Genomic DNA, 15,757 nt, shown 5'->3' on the forward strand with positions numbered 1-15,757 from the left:
GACATTTTGTGTATACAAGGTGATTTACAGCTCCAGTTACTTGTTAACCGTTCTTCAGCTAATGGACTAAGTGGGAGCTCCCAGTTTGCTTCAGCACAAAGTCAGCTGTCGCTGCTGAAATCAGATGAGCCCCTGAAGCAGTCGTGGAGCATTGGCAGAGCACGTGAATGTGGCTCAGCTGCAGGGGAGCAGCAGATTTGAGCTGGGGTGTGGCACCAAGCAGATGGAAAATGGTATTTCCCTAAACCATCCTGCAAGATCTGCAGCAGCACATCTGCCTGTGCTCCTATGTGCTCCTTCTTTCTTCCTCCGTCCTGCTCCCTGCAAAAAGTTTTGGGCTGAATTTCCAGTTCCACTGAACCTTCAGCAGATGTTCAGACCCAGACCCATGGAGAGAAGGCATAAGATACCACTTTTCCAGTGTATTTGCTCACTGCAACACACTGGCACTGAAATAAGAAAGACTCCATGAAGTGTGGGGTATTAGACTTCAGATCCTGGCTGGCGCTCATCCTTTCTTTGCGACGTTTCTACATCTGAACTTCATGCCTTATCTAGGCTGAAGGATATGTGTCTTGCTTCTCGTATATGGGAAAACAACGCAGATGGTCTCAGTCTGTTGGACAGGTGTCCACATCAGAAAACTGTCACCGTACTTGACACCTTCCCAGCCATACTGGCCAAGATCCTCCAGAAAAGAAAAAACATACCTTGCCGTTTTGCATACATTTACATTCGTTTGCATGCATTCGGGCACCTACTGAGCAGAAGCACATGCCTTCCCATTTTTAAAGTTGCAGTATAGCAAAACCTCAGAAAGACTGGTGTGAAGATAACTCGTTAAGTGCTGGCTGCCTGGTGCCTTTGATATGCAAATCACTAATAAAAAGGGCCCTTCCATGCCGTAGTCCTATTCTGATCCTGCCTTTGTCACAGGGATGAGTTTTAACAAGGAGGAGCAGAGGAAGCAGCTCATGACAGCACTGCCCTTCCCCAGAAAGTCTGTAAAGGCCATTGAAAACCCTTTTCTGCTGGATTTCCTAGGAAAAGACCAGTGATGTTCTCAGAGTCCAAAAAACATATTCCCATCTATTTTTTTTTTTTTTCCTGGCAAGGGGTGTTCTCCTCCAGCCTCAAACAACCACAAAAGGATCTACATCTTTAGTTTTCCTAAGTGAGGCAGAAATACTTCATTGGAATTGTGATGGCTGAGGAATCTGGATGCGGGTAATCTGAATTAGGGGAGAAGTCAATGAAACACAGGAGGATATTGAAGCGCCTTAGTGCAAAGGCTGTTTCCCAACATGCATGCACATTGCTGTCTGAGTTCATAGGAAATCGTCCCACATGGAGCCTTACGTCCGGTATCAGGGGGAAAAAAAAATGCAAGAGAAAACCCAAAACAAACCAAAACACAGCAGATTGCTCAATGCTGCCTGTAGGCCAGTTAGAAGCGGGGGTGGGGGGAGGAAAAGAGATCCCTTAATGCAGTCTGCTTGGCCGAAGCCCAGACCTGCCCATGGGGAGAGCCTCCGCAGGGGCGAGAAGAGCACCCCCTCTCCCTGTCCTGCGTGGGGAAGGTCCGGGCGCGGGCTGGGGCACGGTACCCGCTCCCCGCCAAGGCCCCCGTGAAACACTCAGGTGGCAATTACTGCTGACAGCACTGCAATTACGGAGGCTCTGGCCCAAATAGGAAATGCCGTGTGTATTTTCCAGTGCTAATTAGGGCTGCTTGGCAAGGCAGGAGGGGAGGGAAAAATGAGCATTTCCATGGGAACTTTTTTGATCGCTTCGTTTTAGGATCATTGCATGAGTATCAGTTCTTCTCTTCTGTACCCCAACCCCGACGGCGCGATAATGTCGCACCAGGGAAGGGGGGCTGTCTGAAGGTGAATGGCAGCAAGTAAAGAAGCGGGTAGGCGGGACGCCCTGCTCAATGCTTAGGGTTTGTCACCCAAGGCTTTTGCCCCATGTCTCCGTCCCTGCCAGAGCTTCAAAGCGACTTGGGGTTTGGCCGACCTGCCATGCACGGGTGTGACGGTTCCCAGCTGCGTGGAGCGGCGTAAAGGTGGCAGAGCCATTTCCCACAAAAAAAAGTCAAGGCTTGCAGTGATTTTCAACCCCAAGAACCTTTGCCTACGAATCCTCTCAGCTTCCTTGCCACCTCCATAGCCTATCAACAAATCAACTCGGTTTTTCTTTCACAGACCGTTACGTTTCCCATTTCTTCCTTCGGCACAAGGAAAAAACAGTCGCAGAGGCTTCCCAAGCTGAGCTGGAGACATGGCTGCACCCATAGCTACAAGTGAGGAAAATGCCCCTTGTTTTCACTTGCTATCCAAAGCACGACAGCCTTTACACAAAATCAGCAGCAAAGCTCCCCCCACTTTTACATAAAAAAACCTAAAAAACTTATGTAACTCCACAACTAATCTTTGCTAATCTTGAGCAAGGCATTTAAATCCGGGGAATAAGCCTATTCTTCTCGCCGCCCCCCCCAGCCTATCTGTACAGTGAAAAGGGAAACAAATAGAAGCAAAGTTCACAGCCTTGTGAATATTCCTTTCGACGAGAGCAAAGTGGCAACGTGTCCTGAGTCTGCTCCGAAGTAAACCCTCCTGCCCTGCCATTTCCCATGCACAGCGACCGAGGACCTTAAGAGAAAAGCTGCTTTTGGACCGATTATCACTCGCTCTTAGCTAAAGCATGGAAATCTCTACTCTCGCAACGTACCATTGCCTTGCTTTTGTCTGGTATTTTTTTGTCACCTATTCAATCACGCACGTAAGAACAGAAGAGCGGCCATCTGAAGTGTTCCTTTACGGTGGGCAGTGGAAATATTTGACAGTCCTCAATCTGGTAAGCAAATCGTGTTGTACAGTGATACCAATATGTCTATTTGTTTGTCTGCCATCTGTGCCTCAAGACATATGCAGCTGGTATATTTGCTGCTGTTAAACTGCTTCCTTTAACGGTTTATACCCCAAAGGAAACTAAGTAGGGGTCCATGCTTGTGCTGTGAAATGTATTCACAGGTTTTATGCAGCAAGAATATTGGCTGGCGAGCTGCTTGGCTTTCAGAAAGTACTCTGAAGCTAGCTGCCTTCTTGTAAAAGAGACAAGCTATCAGTGAGGAGAGGGACAGAAAGGTAGGGCATGTCCAGCCAGGACACGTGCAATTTTGTTGCATGTTATCTAACCCTTAATTCAATACACATTATAATGCTGCTTGGAGTTTTACTTCAATTTTTTAACAGGCTTTTATGTCCTGTAAATTACAGAAAAGGTAAAACAAAGCATGGCACAGTGCTAATTTAGCCATTCAGAGTACATGCTTAGTTTGACAATCAATCAGTTGAGAGCACGAGGGAAAGAAATTCCAGCCTGCGGAGAGGAGTGTTTGTGACGCTATCACGTGTGTTTTAACAGTGCTATCAACTGCTTGCTGCGTTTCCTAAAAGTACACAGAAAAACGTAGATCGTAATGTGTTCTGGTTCTCCTAATACGCTAACGTTTCACAAGGTAGAGACCAAAATGAAAGCACTTGAGGTACCCTGGGGGAGAAGGCTTGTTCCCAGTCCAGGTGGTTCATCAGTGACTCGTGGCAGTGGTGGCAGTGGGGTGGAAAGACCGGGTGTGGGGAGAGGGTTCCTACAAGGGACAAATTTCAGGGACACTTGCTAATCTGAAGGATGACCGCAGGGACCTCTGTACCTTTTCATCCATTCTGTGTGACCGCCAGAGTTAAATAGCAGTGGGAGGTCTGGCCCAGGGTATGTTTGTCTCTACTTTCACTCTTCAGAAGGAGACACCCCATGGTGGAGTTCAATGGAAGCTTAGACGTTCCCCAGCTCCAAGTGGGGCCTTTGGAGACCTCCAGGGGGTTGGGAAATTTGGGTCCTTTTCAACCTCAACCATTCTGTGACTCTGTGAAATATTTGCAACCAAGAGGAGGTGAATGGCATGTGAGGTGGCTACAACAGCCCAGGCTTCAGGGAGCCACAGCACCCTTGTTGGTGGCCAAGCCGGCTGTGGAAGGATGAGGGCAGATATATCGCTGCAGTCCGGATGGCATATGTATGGTTTGTTGCTATGTTGTCTTTGTATGAGTACATCTAGGCTTTTTGTGATGTTTTAAAAATTAATTTTTCTGAAATGCCAGCGATCAAATGGTCAGGATTCAACAACCTTAATAGCTAATACCCATTCAAAGCCTTCCCTTCATCTGTCTAAAGGAAAAACTTCCCTGTTTATACTTCTGGTACCTTCCCTATCCTGTGGCAATGAGTGCCACAAGGCAAGTGTGCCTTGTGTGAAAGAGCAGTTCGTTTCGGTGGTGTAAACGTGCTTCCTGACAACTGACTTGGATGCCTCTTTACTTCTGTGTTATAATTTAATCGTCCGTCCCTGTTCACTTTTTCTCTGCCACTCATTAGAGACCTCTACCAGATTTTCCCCTCAGTTATTCTTTTCTGCAAGCTGGAATTCCAAGCCTTTTTCATCTCTCTTCACAAAGGGCTGCTTCTTTCATTAAAACATCCTTGTCGCCCTTTGCAGTAGTTTTTCTAGTTTCAGAAAGGGGTAAGTAGGGCAGGCTGCAGTGGTTGAGCTATGAGCACAGCATGGATTTATACAGTGGCCTAAAGGTGTTTCCTTGTCTGTTGTTTATTTCTTCTTAACAATTTTTTACTCCCTATTTGTCTTTTTTGATTACTGGTGAGCAAGGAGCCAGCAATTTGAGAGAGCTATCCACAGAGAGTCCAACATTTCTTTCCTGGATGCTGATACTTAATTTAGAACCCACTGTTGAAAAATATATAATTGAAGTTGCTTTTTTTCTGAAACGCATTACATTTCATTTACCAACACTGATTTTCGCCTGCTATTTGATCTCTCAGGCATTCAGTATCCTGAGATTCTTTGGCAATTTTGCAGTCAGGCTTTGCTTTGACAGGAGGGGAAAAAAAAAAAAAAAAAGATTTACAAAGCTTTACCACCTCAGTGTTTGCTCCCTTCCCCAGCTCATTTATGGATCTGCTGAACAGCTCAGGACTCATTAAATCTCTGTGAGCGGGGGCCTTTGCTCCACTTCTCCAGTCCTTTGTCTCCCATCTTTTAACCACTTATTGGTCCGATCACAATGCTAAAATGGAGCTGTCAGCCAACGGGGAGATGGTTTGGGCTGAAAATGTTGCCTCTCTCTCACGCAGGGAATGTGGCAATGGGGCAGGGTGTGCAAAATTACTCCTTCATGGCCGGTAGTCCTTCTTCTAGAGAGATGTGGGTTTTTTTCAAAAAAGGGTTGCCAAAAAGGGAAAGGGGCCAGGGGAGAGAAATGCCCTCATCCCCACTTCTCCCGTTGATCTGGACGGCGTTTGTTGGTATCTCCAGGTGGCAAAAGTTTCCTGAGCCGCTGTATAAGAGAGGAAGAGGGTGAGAAGACAATATGGGGCTCCACAGGACCTAGAAGAGTCATCCTATGGTTTGGCATTAAACCACTCCCTGTTGCTACTGAGGGGACATGAAGGAAGAAGAGGTGCCTGTCAACCACAGACTTTGCGCACCCGATGTGTTACATTTCTGCGCCTTTGAAAGTAGTCCCAGGAAACGCCTCGGGATGCCGGGGGGTAAGGTCCCAGGGAAGAAGAGCAGGCAAAACCTTCCTGCTGGGCTGTGCTGGTGCAGTGGAGCTGCCGCGCTGGGCAGGATTGGGCCATGCTATGGAGGCTTCCCCAGAAGCCGGCATGCAGAGCGCTTGTCCAGCTCTTCTGCCTGTCTCCTGCCAGGCTGCGATTGCCTGGCTGCTGGCACCGGCTGGCTGAATCACTCGGAAATTTTCCCCCCAAAATTCCTTGTAGCTCTTTGGAATTGCATTTAAAAATTTCCTTCTGTGGAAAGCTGCTCTGGCCCACTCGCTCTGATCCAAAATGGAAATATTGGGAAACGTGACATTTTCCGGGGATGGAAATGCAGCTTGACTCCTAGCTCTGCTGGAGGGATGCTGGAAGAATTTCTTCTAGATATGACCCTCTTTTAGCACCTCATTCAATTCCTCGCTAGTCACGCGGCTCTCCCAAGAGAGCTACAGCTCTGACGTTACTTCAGATTCATTTATCTAGTTAATGATCATAGCAATCAAGATTCAGAAAGGAAATATTTCTGTAGGGGGAAAAAAAGATACATGGGTTTTGGATCAAAGGAGTTCATTGACCAATTATTGAACAAGCAGAAATGACAGATAAAACCAATTTTGTATTCATTTGTCTGTAACACAAAACAGTACAAGCTGAATCATTCATTGCCTGAAATATCCGAGCTCATAAGAATCTGTTCACTGCTGTAAATCTATTAGTAAATCATTGCATAATGAGCACACTGCACCTTTAAGAACTATTAATTGCATTAAAAAAACTTACGCTTTTGTCTCTCATTATTGAAATACTTTTCAATTCTCCTGAAAGAGGTTTTTTATTTATTTCAAAACAGACCCAGTATTTAGTATACATATTTTCTGGGTCGCTATCGTGTGAATGGATGTGTGTCTACACTAAGGGTTGACTGTTATGTCTAATAGCCTGCTCAGAATATTGGATTTATCCCCCCTTAAGGGCAGAGCTTGGAGCCCGATTTATTTGTACTAGCTGGAGATTTCAATATACACATATGGCTAGATCTTATATGCGAAAGTAAATCATGTCAGGTTAGTTAAACAGAAGCACCCCTTTGATCACTGCAGCAGATAAAAATTAAAGTTTGTCTTTGTCACTATGACTCTCAGTTTGGAAAATTGATCTGGCCAAATTAAGCATTTCTACAGGACCTAGCACCATGGAGCTCTGCGGGGTCTAGAGAGAAAAGCAGCATCTATCCAACAGGGATAATCATATCCATATTCTCCTCTTTGGGTTAATCGTTAGCTTTCTGAGTGCTTCCAGTCTTCCTTCTGTTCATGTGGGAATACTTTAGGGGATCCTCTTTATTTACAGCCAGCGGATTTATATTCCATGAGTGGCTGCAATGGATATGTGAGCGCCAGCACTGCTGTTTGGAAAATTCACAGGACATCTGGAATAATTTGATGTTTTCATGTCAATTTTTTTTTTTTTTACGTCAACATTTTCCCATTAGCGAAGGGCTGCGAGATTTAGATGCACCTTTCTTACAGGAATAAGCCTGGAAGAGCACGGGTTTGGAGCTCTGACTCGAGTCTACCGGCAGTGCACCCTGCCAGACTGAGCATTACTAGGGATGGTTCTAGCTAGGTTCAGTTTTCTGGCTAGAAAATTACTTGTATATTCTTCCATTGCTCCTGGAAATACAGGGTGATCACAAACTGACTGAAACCCCTATGAACCCACAGTGACGGACAAGGGTAGAGGTACGAGCAGCGCAAAAACAAGCTCCTGAGACTGAGTTCAAACTTCTTCAGGAGTTGTTCTTCCCCATGTTCAGCCAGAGAAATGGGTCAGGTTACATTCAGATAAGCATTTGCCATACGGAAGATAACATTGTCCTCCCCTGCATATGACAGAATATTTACCAGGCTGAGAATGTGGCTGTTTTGGGACTGTTTCTTTTCAGAAATGTTTGGTTTAGTTAATTTTGAACAGGGGGAAGAAGCAGCCTATCCCTGTCCCATGATTAATGTAAGGCTGACCATGAGCAAGATAATAATAACCCCATCCTCTGGGAACCAGGCCTCTCCCTAATTGCTTTATTGGCAATTAGTCATCATGTGTCACCAGACTGTCACCATCCTCATGTTCATTTTTCATGCTTTTTACAGAAAGTTAGTGCTGACTCTACAGGGTGTAACAAGAGCTTCTGTTTATTACCAGTCTTTTCTTAGCTCTTCATGGACTTGGTTTTGGTCTCCTGGTGAGGCCACGGACTGGGGCAGACGTTTGGGTTGAACGTGTGCTTGGGTCTAAGTACGCTGCCGACTTTTCTGTCCGGGAAACTCCAGTACGGACTTTTCTGAACTAAACCCGTGACTTGGAGGGCTGAATCCCTACTGACTGACATTGTGCCTGCAGTTACAGAGGCTAATTGTGATGATGGGGAGAGAGGGAGAGTAAACCACATATTTAAAAGAGCTGGTTTGGGTGCCTCAGAATTGAACAAAACCGTATGTGGGTTCTGATCAAGCTGCTTGGGTTTTTTTTTTAATGTAAAATATGGCTGCTCACCCCATGCTCGTGCGAGGAAACACAGGGGTGGTGCATGACCTCCGATACCTCGTCCTGGGTGACCCTAGGCCGGTCACCCAGCCTGCGCCAGCACCTCCCTACCTCCACCACTGTGGGTCTGCCCCGGCAGCGGGGACACTGCACCGGTGGCACCTGGCTGCAGTCTACCGTGGCGACTGTCTGGACTGCGGAAAGGATAGGGAAGGAAGGGTGTATCTTTTCCCTTTGCTGGGAAGCCACAAAATGGATGGGGATGGTTGTGTATAACTGCAAGGATACTCTGGTCACGCAAACTACGGTCATTTTTCTCCCCAGGAAGACTCAGTCTCTGCAGACTAAAGCTTGCAGAAACCCTTGTTTGGCAACGGGCATGGTGAAATCATAGTCCCTGCCTTCCCTCAGATATTTTGATAATAAATGAATTTCTGATGGAAAAGCACTGCACTAATTCTGTCCCCTCCCAAACACCACCCTTCTCGGCTCCTTCAGAAACTGATGAAGTAACCGGCCACAACTTCGACACTTCGCTCTAAATAAATATCTGATTCAGAGTAAGATCATGGCAAAAGAGATCTCATCCTGAGAGCTGCAACACAGCCTCTTTCCATTTAAGCAGGGCTAGCTGGTCCAGCATTTGCAGTAGGCTGCATTTCCCATATTGCATCACTCCGCGACTCTAGCCTTAAAAAGAAGAGGCCGCCCCGTGAGTTAACAGAACTGTGCTGGACTCAGTGCAAGACCTGAACGCAAGGTAGCGGGCAAAACGTTTTTCTGCAAGGCTTTGCCTTTGTGCATCTGACAAATCTGGTTCAGCTTGATCCGCTGTGTAGCATTAGGAGAGAAAATGAAGTAATCAGAAAAGCAATATTGGCTTAAACCACAATATTGTGACGATTTCATATACAACTCGTGGAATTCTGTTTTGTCACTGGGCACTTACCTAATTCTTTACCAAATCCTCCTAGCGCTCTCCCCAAACAACCCCACCCTCATTACTTGTAAATGTTTTAAAGAAAGAAAAAAACAAAACAAACCAAAACACAACCCACCCACCCCCCCAACTCCAAAATTCATCAGTTACAAATAGTTTAACTTATTCAGTTTTAGTTAGTGAAGTCTGGATCTCTGCTTCTAAGCACTTGAAATCCTTTCCCGAATCCCTCTGAGTTCAGCAAAAGAGGTTCTGGTTTTGATAACTTCTGCACCTAATTCTCCTGTCAGAGCATTTTGAGCAACTTGGCACTGAGATCAACTGCACCCTGAGTCCCCAGAAAGAAGGCCCTGTGTTAGCTAAATGGTGGGAGAAGCTATCTAGCAATTGCTTTACAGGAAACATTTCCTGGCATGTTTTATTCTCTCCTGCTCCTGCTCAGGTACATTGAAGGTAACAATTAACATAGGAAGTGTGAAGGGGCTGGCTTTCAACGTGTCCTTCCACCTCTCCCATCTGAATCACATCACACATGTCTGTTTAGTCTATTAAATGAGATACTGTTAAAGTTATCTCCCGAACAACTTTATTTAATCAGTTTCAGTTAGTAGAAGAGATTTAGTCAACAGCTATTTCCCTCACGCAGGCTTGCAGCTCGCGAACAAAACAGCTCCCTGAAGAGCAAGAACAGAGTTCATTGAGCAACGTGCTAATGAAAGCTGGATGAGTTTCCCTCATTAGGTGTAATTACTTTAGGTTTTGCAGGCTGTCTTCTATGGGGTGTCCTTCCTGGCTGATGTGTTGAGACTAATTAAGAAACTGCGATGTGCTAAGTGCGTAATTTCCAGCAGAGACCTTCTTTTCAGTGTCCTGGCTTTCCCAGTGTCCACAGTAAGTAACCTCTGTATGTAAAAACAATGTTTGCATAAATGACTAGGAGTGTATAGCATAACATGCACATGCATAAAACAGATAAGAACTGCAGGCTTTCTTTTACCATTTGAAAATGGATTTGGACCGTTTAGAAGAAGAAATAGCGCTGAGCCTGTCATGGTTGAATCCAAAGCCTCTTGCAGAAACTTTAGGGTTGCTGTCCCCGAGCAAACACAGATTGACCCCGAAGGGTGAATGAGGTGTAACCTCTCCATTAATCTCACGGTCCAAATAGCTGTGGATTTATAGACTTAGGGCATTTCTCTAAAGGGCAGCACGGGCCAGGAGGGCACGAGAGGGTACCTAAGAGGCAGCAAAATCTCACATCGTCTCTGACCCCAGTGTGGCTTTAAACAAGCACTGGAGAGAAACAGATTCACAGGACATTATAGTCACAGCCTTCGTCACATTCACCACGGGTCACCTACTCCCTCACACACAATGCTGTTTATCGAAATGCTGTTTATCTGGTTCTGGGGGTTGGACGGGAACTAATGGGTTACTTACACACGTAGGTACTGCTCTGTGTGAGTGAAGCCTGCAGCCACCTCTGAATCTGAAAGGGCTGAGAAGTGCTGCTTAAATCTGGTCCACAAGCAGCTCAGCCAGCTGGCTCACTAAAAAAGTCCTGCCAGGGATGGAGACAGAGAGACTGGTTAATTTATCTTCCCTGCACAGCAGTATTCCCCCCCGGCATCCTCACTGTGCCTGCAGGACAGAGGCACAGGGTAGTCTCATTCTTCCAGCATCTCATATCCCTGATTTGCAACCCCAAGCACAAAGTGTGCTCAAATACAAAGTCAGGCCAAAAAAGTGCAAATCAGCTTCCAGGTATCAGTAACTGATACCAGAGTTCATTTCTTCCAGCTAAATCCTCCTCTGTTGGGAAAAAAATGGGTGCCCACAGTGCAGCTTGCACCTGCAGTTTAGGAATTAGGCTTATGAATTGTGAAGATAAGGGTAAGTTTTATGTGAACTGTCTTACCAAGATCTGGTTTTACTTTGTTACTGAGCGGAACAAATGCTGTGGCTTGACAGCCAATCCCTCGAGGAGAACTTCTGGACCATCAAAAGATCCCATCTGCAAAGGGGGGGAGAAAAAAAAAAAAAAAAGAAAAAAAAGAAGTTTAAAGCTAATCCAGTATTCCACAGAAAATGTCAGTGTTGGCAGTTTATAAAGGAGGTTTTTCTCACAGTATCAACACAGAACACTGCACCTCAGAGTAAATTCCTTTCTTTATGTTGTAACATGTGAGATATGGGAGTTTTTCTGGCAATATCACCATTTTTCATGTAGGAGATGTTTTGCCTCTTCAGAAATGAAAGCACTAGCCAAATCCTATCAATTATGTTTGTCTTTCATTTTGAAATTTCTTTCATTTTGTATTTTGGTTCCAGTTTGTGTCTATATCCTTTTGGACACTCTATACCTACAATCGAGAGCTGGTTTACCCCAAAAGCCTTGATGGAGTCATCCCGCTCTGGTTAAATCATGCTATGGTGAGTAAGAAACACCCCTGCCTCTTGCAGAGAAGAGAGGCTTTGCAACGCATGTCCCACCGTTGCATTGTGTCGCTTTCCAGAAGAGTTTCACGGCTTCTTCTTTCTCACCTCCTCCTTCCTACTTGTCTGAATCTGATGTTGAGCTGTACGCAGCAAACAGATGCATGTGCTTGAAGTTGCCTCAAGAAGCCTTTTAGCACACAAGAAATGTCAGTGAATTGGTGCTTGTCAGACCTCTGAAGTCAATGAAGTGATGTGTAGTCATAAGGGAAAAAAAATCTCGGTTGTTGTAGCTCAAAAATAAATTACTTCTGCAAACAGAAGTCTATGAAATACAAAATGGCTGGGAGTATAACAAAGCAGATCTTAATTTTTAAAAAAGGTGAAAGAACCAAAGAACATCTGACAGCTCTACAGCTAATAAGCGAATGTGTGCACAGCTTTGAATAGCTGAATTGCAATGATTGTTTACAGGTTTTCTATAAATACTTTCCAGATTTCTCCTTCATTTGCTCTGGCTGTTTTTATGATGTGTTGAATAATCACATATTTCTCATCAGTCAAGTGTAAGGCGGCTGACAGTAACATGGAAACCGTGGGTGGATTGTAAGGTCAGGGGGGCCTCATGGGGCTAATGGGAAGGGGGGGAGAAGGGAGAGGTTCAGCACTAGACTGAATCAGAGGAGCCAAAAAGTATGAAATAATCGCACAAAAGACTAGTTTCTCTCCAGACTTAATTTCTTAAGCACAACGCTTTGCAACCCACTGCAGCAGTTCCCGACGCGTATGGAAGGTAAATGCGGGAGGCTTCGGGGTTTCTGGCTGAGGACACTTGCTAAAGGTTTTGAGCAGCCACTTGATTTAGACAGGTGTATTCAGATACGTGTGCCTGGAATCCAAACACACATAGGCATGTCCGCATTACTGATATCCGAGTGATAAACTGCAGCCATCGTGCACTTTTAACCTTATCACCTGCTCTCTGCCCACCAGTTCATCTCCACAGGGCCTTTACGTGGCTAGCCAAACCTCCGCACAGATGCAGACGGGCACCACTCTCTCTCAAAACCATCGTCCACCAAAAAGAAAGATTCCTTGTGTCCTCAGCATCACGCCGGTTTCGGGTCCGGGATTTGGTACGGGCGACTGGTTGAAGTTTAAAATCTTCGCGGTAGCGGAGGTGCTGGGGAAGGGGAGGGCACAGGGTGGAGCTGAGAGGAGATGGGCTTTGCTGCTTGTTTTAATCCCGGCGCACAGCTGAGAATTTGCCCTTTCCATTTCCACATTTGTTTACGACATGGGAAGGTTGAGAGGTGCTAGAACGTACATTTGTATTTCATGTGCAAGAGCTCTTTGCAGGAATCCCTCAAGCGTATTCGTTATAACTTCTCTCCTACCCTACCTACATCTACATTTCATGACAGAGTCATTCTGACAACAACAAAAAGCTTTTCCATTTCAGAAATGTCAAAAACAGGTGTTAAAAAAGGAAAACAATTCTTCCTCAAAATTATTTTGACGAGAGAGAAACTTCACATAAAGCAAACCTCTATCACAACCTAGAATTTTATTTCTAAAGCTCTTAATACTCTGTGCTTGACAGTTCCTGGGTGGGAATTTTTCCTTCCAGTCACTATCGAGCGTAAAACATCTGCCACCAGCATAAACTGATCCCCGCTATTGACAATCCCCACGTTTTGGGACACCTTCCAACAGGTGCCTTCAGGCTTAGCTGAGGCATTTCTTTCTTCCAACCCAAAATATCCGCTGGGAACACGAGGAAGATCCAGGCAGCTACTGACACTTTAAGGGACAGTCTCCAAGTTCTGACTGCCAAGCAGACGCTTTTTCTTTGGGTTCATTTCCTTGCACATTGCTATACTTTATGGCTCTGAGATTACAGACATTTCATGGCAGATTGAGGCAGCATCTAGCGGGCTTTGGTGGCAAAAGACGTCGGTGTATCAGTAGTAGACGTCAGTGCCATATCATTTGCAGTGGGAGTGTTTTTTTTTCATCTCGGTCTATTTTAACATTGTAAATAGGGAAAGCATATGTTGTTATGTAACTGAAGAGTGAACCTAAAAAATAATCATGCAAAAACACTTCAGGAATACCAAGCTCCTTGGGTTCGCAGTGATGCTGCAGCACCTTCCTTGCGAAAATGAACTAGCCATTTATTTTTCTCACATTTACTGCTCTTACAGTGGGAAAGTGTCATCGCCCACCTGGTAGCCCAGAGTCGTACAGAGAGCATTACATTTTAGGCATGTTTTTGCACTCTGAGCAGAAACATTTTCTGTTTTGCAGAAAGGATGGCTAATGCAGAAAGGAATCTTGCTAATATTTGAAGGAGGCCAAATACTCCAGACCAGCTCTGATCTTTGCCTTTCTACTGAGTTTAACCCAAGGGCTGCGCCTCAGTTTCCACTTCTGTTTGCCTGGGATAATTATATTTTACCATCTTTATACAAAGCTTTGAGCTTCGTGGATGAAAAAAGCCCAACCCTACTTATGTCTCAAGCACAATTATTTTATTTGAACAAGATTTTCCAAATGAAAGATGGCTGAGATAAAAGATACGCTGGCCAATTCGTCAAGTGAAATTGTTTATTTCTTTCCCAGTCATCTCTTTTCAAGCAACATCTGGATACTCTCCAGAAGGCAACTAACTGCTGGAGACAGCTTGGATTAAATCATATGCATATATTATTCAACTTAATGGCAGTATAGGGGAACGTTACCTTTTGAAGAGGCTGACAGAATTGAACGCTAAACAAAGAGGGGCAATGGTGGGTCAGAAGAGATCACTCAAAACCATTTTAATCTATAACAAAAGAAAAGAGACACATCAACATTGACCAGACATGTTCACAAAAACGGTAATGGTACAATTGCCTTTTTTTAAAGGAGGTTTATATTTCCAGTCTGTAAGGCACAGGTCTTGTAAAACACAGATTTTCTTGTAAAAACCAGAATTTTCTTTATTTTCAGGCTGTAGCTAAGTTTAGTTTAGCCATCTCTTTTCCTAATTTATTCTGTAGCCGTGTTATCCTCTCACCCTGACAAAATCCAGCATTTTAGTGTCCTGGGCACTTTACTGACACACAGTTATGAACTCTACATGTTCTGAAGACCTTGTAAGCTAAATAACTAAGAATAAAAAAGGAGGTATATTAAATGGAGGCACAGAAGAAAAATGACTTACCTGGCAGAATTTCACCAAAGACAACAACAGACCCCACATGGCGTGAGCCTCTCAAGCTCCTTTGCACTTTGTCCCAATGTAGCTAAGCAGTATCTGAACGTCAAAAGAAAATGCAAGGGAGTGAAAGAACAACCTGGGTGCATACAAGTAATTTTCCTTCGCTGAAGCAAGCCACCGATGCCCTGACAGTAAGAATACCAGCAAGGCTCGCCATGTCCCCTCTCATCTTGGAGCTTCTTGGTATCTACAAGCTGCTTGTGTTCTGCCCACCTAGCTAAACCGTTACCTTCCCTAGTGTGGACACAACTACATCAACAGAAATGCTATTTTGGATCAGTATGATTTACTTCCATCTGGAAAAACAAAGAAGTTATATGAATACAAATTACTCTTACTCCTATGTGAGGGCATCTATGTGAAGGATTATATCTTCCTACAGCTATTTTAGGAAGCTGCTGCAACATTAACCAACCAAGGGGGTGCAAAATCAGTGTGTGGAGCAAAACCCGCTTGTCCAGGCCACTCTAACTGGACTCCTGCTCCAGGTGGGTACACAAGAACCACCTCAGGTTCATCTTTGACCATCTTAAATGATTCTCCTTGCAATTGGCATTTAATGCTTAATAATTCTTCCATATTTACACAAGAGAGAAACATTTCCATTTGTTTGCATTTCACGGTATCTCAATTTTAAGCTGTCTGGCAACTATGGACATTCATAGGCTTCCAATTACATGCAGCTTTTGGCAAAGAAGAAGAATGTGTGTGCGAGGGATATGGCACATGAAATTAATCACCCCACACATTTAAGAGCAAAGACGCTTAGCTTTTCCCAGCACTACACATATATTTTTTTGAAGTTTCTATTTTTGTTGACATAAACCCATTTCCTCAGGGAGAAAGTATGTGTTTCACAGACAAATGTTATGGCAGGGAATCCTCCCTGGCTGCTGCTACCCCGGCGAGCACAGGTGCAGTCTCCGTAACCCACC

General features: G+C 44.7%; 1 protein-coding gene across 1 annotated transcript in view; it reads left to right on the forward strand.

The window, feature by feature from the left end:
* Positions 1–2,706: 2,706 nt before the first annotated feature.
* The window catches only part of ADTRP (androgen-dependent TFPI-regulating protein), a 32,210-nt gene continuing 19,159 nt past the window's right edge, over positions 2,707–15,757 (forward strand). Inside the window, exons 1-3 of the mRNA XM_009572384.1 lie at positions 2,707–2,859; positions 9,878–10,012; positions 11,453–11,554. Coding sequence (XP_009570679.1) covers positions 2,707–2,859; positions 9,878–10,012; positions 11,453–11,554 — 390 coding nt within the window. The remainder of the gene's footprint in view (positions 2,860–9,877; positions 10,013–11,452; positions 11,555–15,757) is intronic.

The sequence above is a fragment of the Fulmarus glacialis genome, unplaced genomic scaffold (genome assembly GCF_000690835.1).
Source record: "Fulmarus glacialis isolate BGI_N327 unplaced genomic scaffold, ASM69083v1 scaffold4662, whole genome shotgun sequence".
Taxonomy (NCBI): domain Eukaryota; kingdom Metazoa; phylum Chordata; class Aves; order Procellariiformes; family Procellariidae; genus Fulmarus; species Fulmarus glacialis.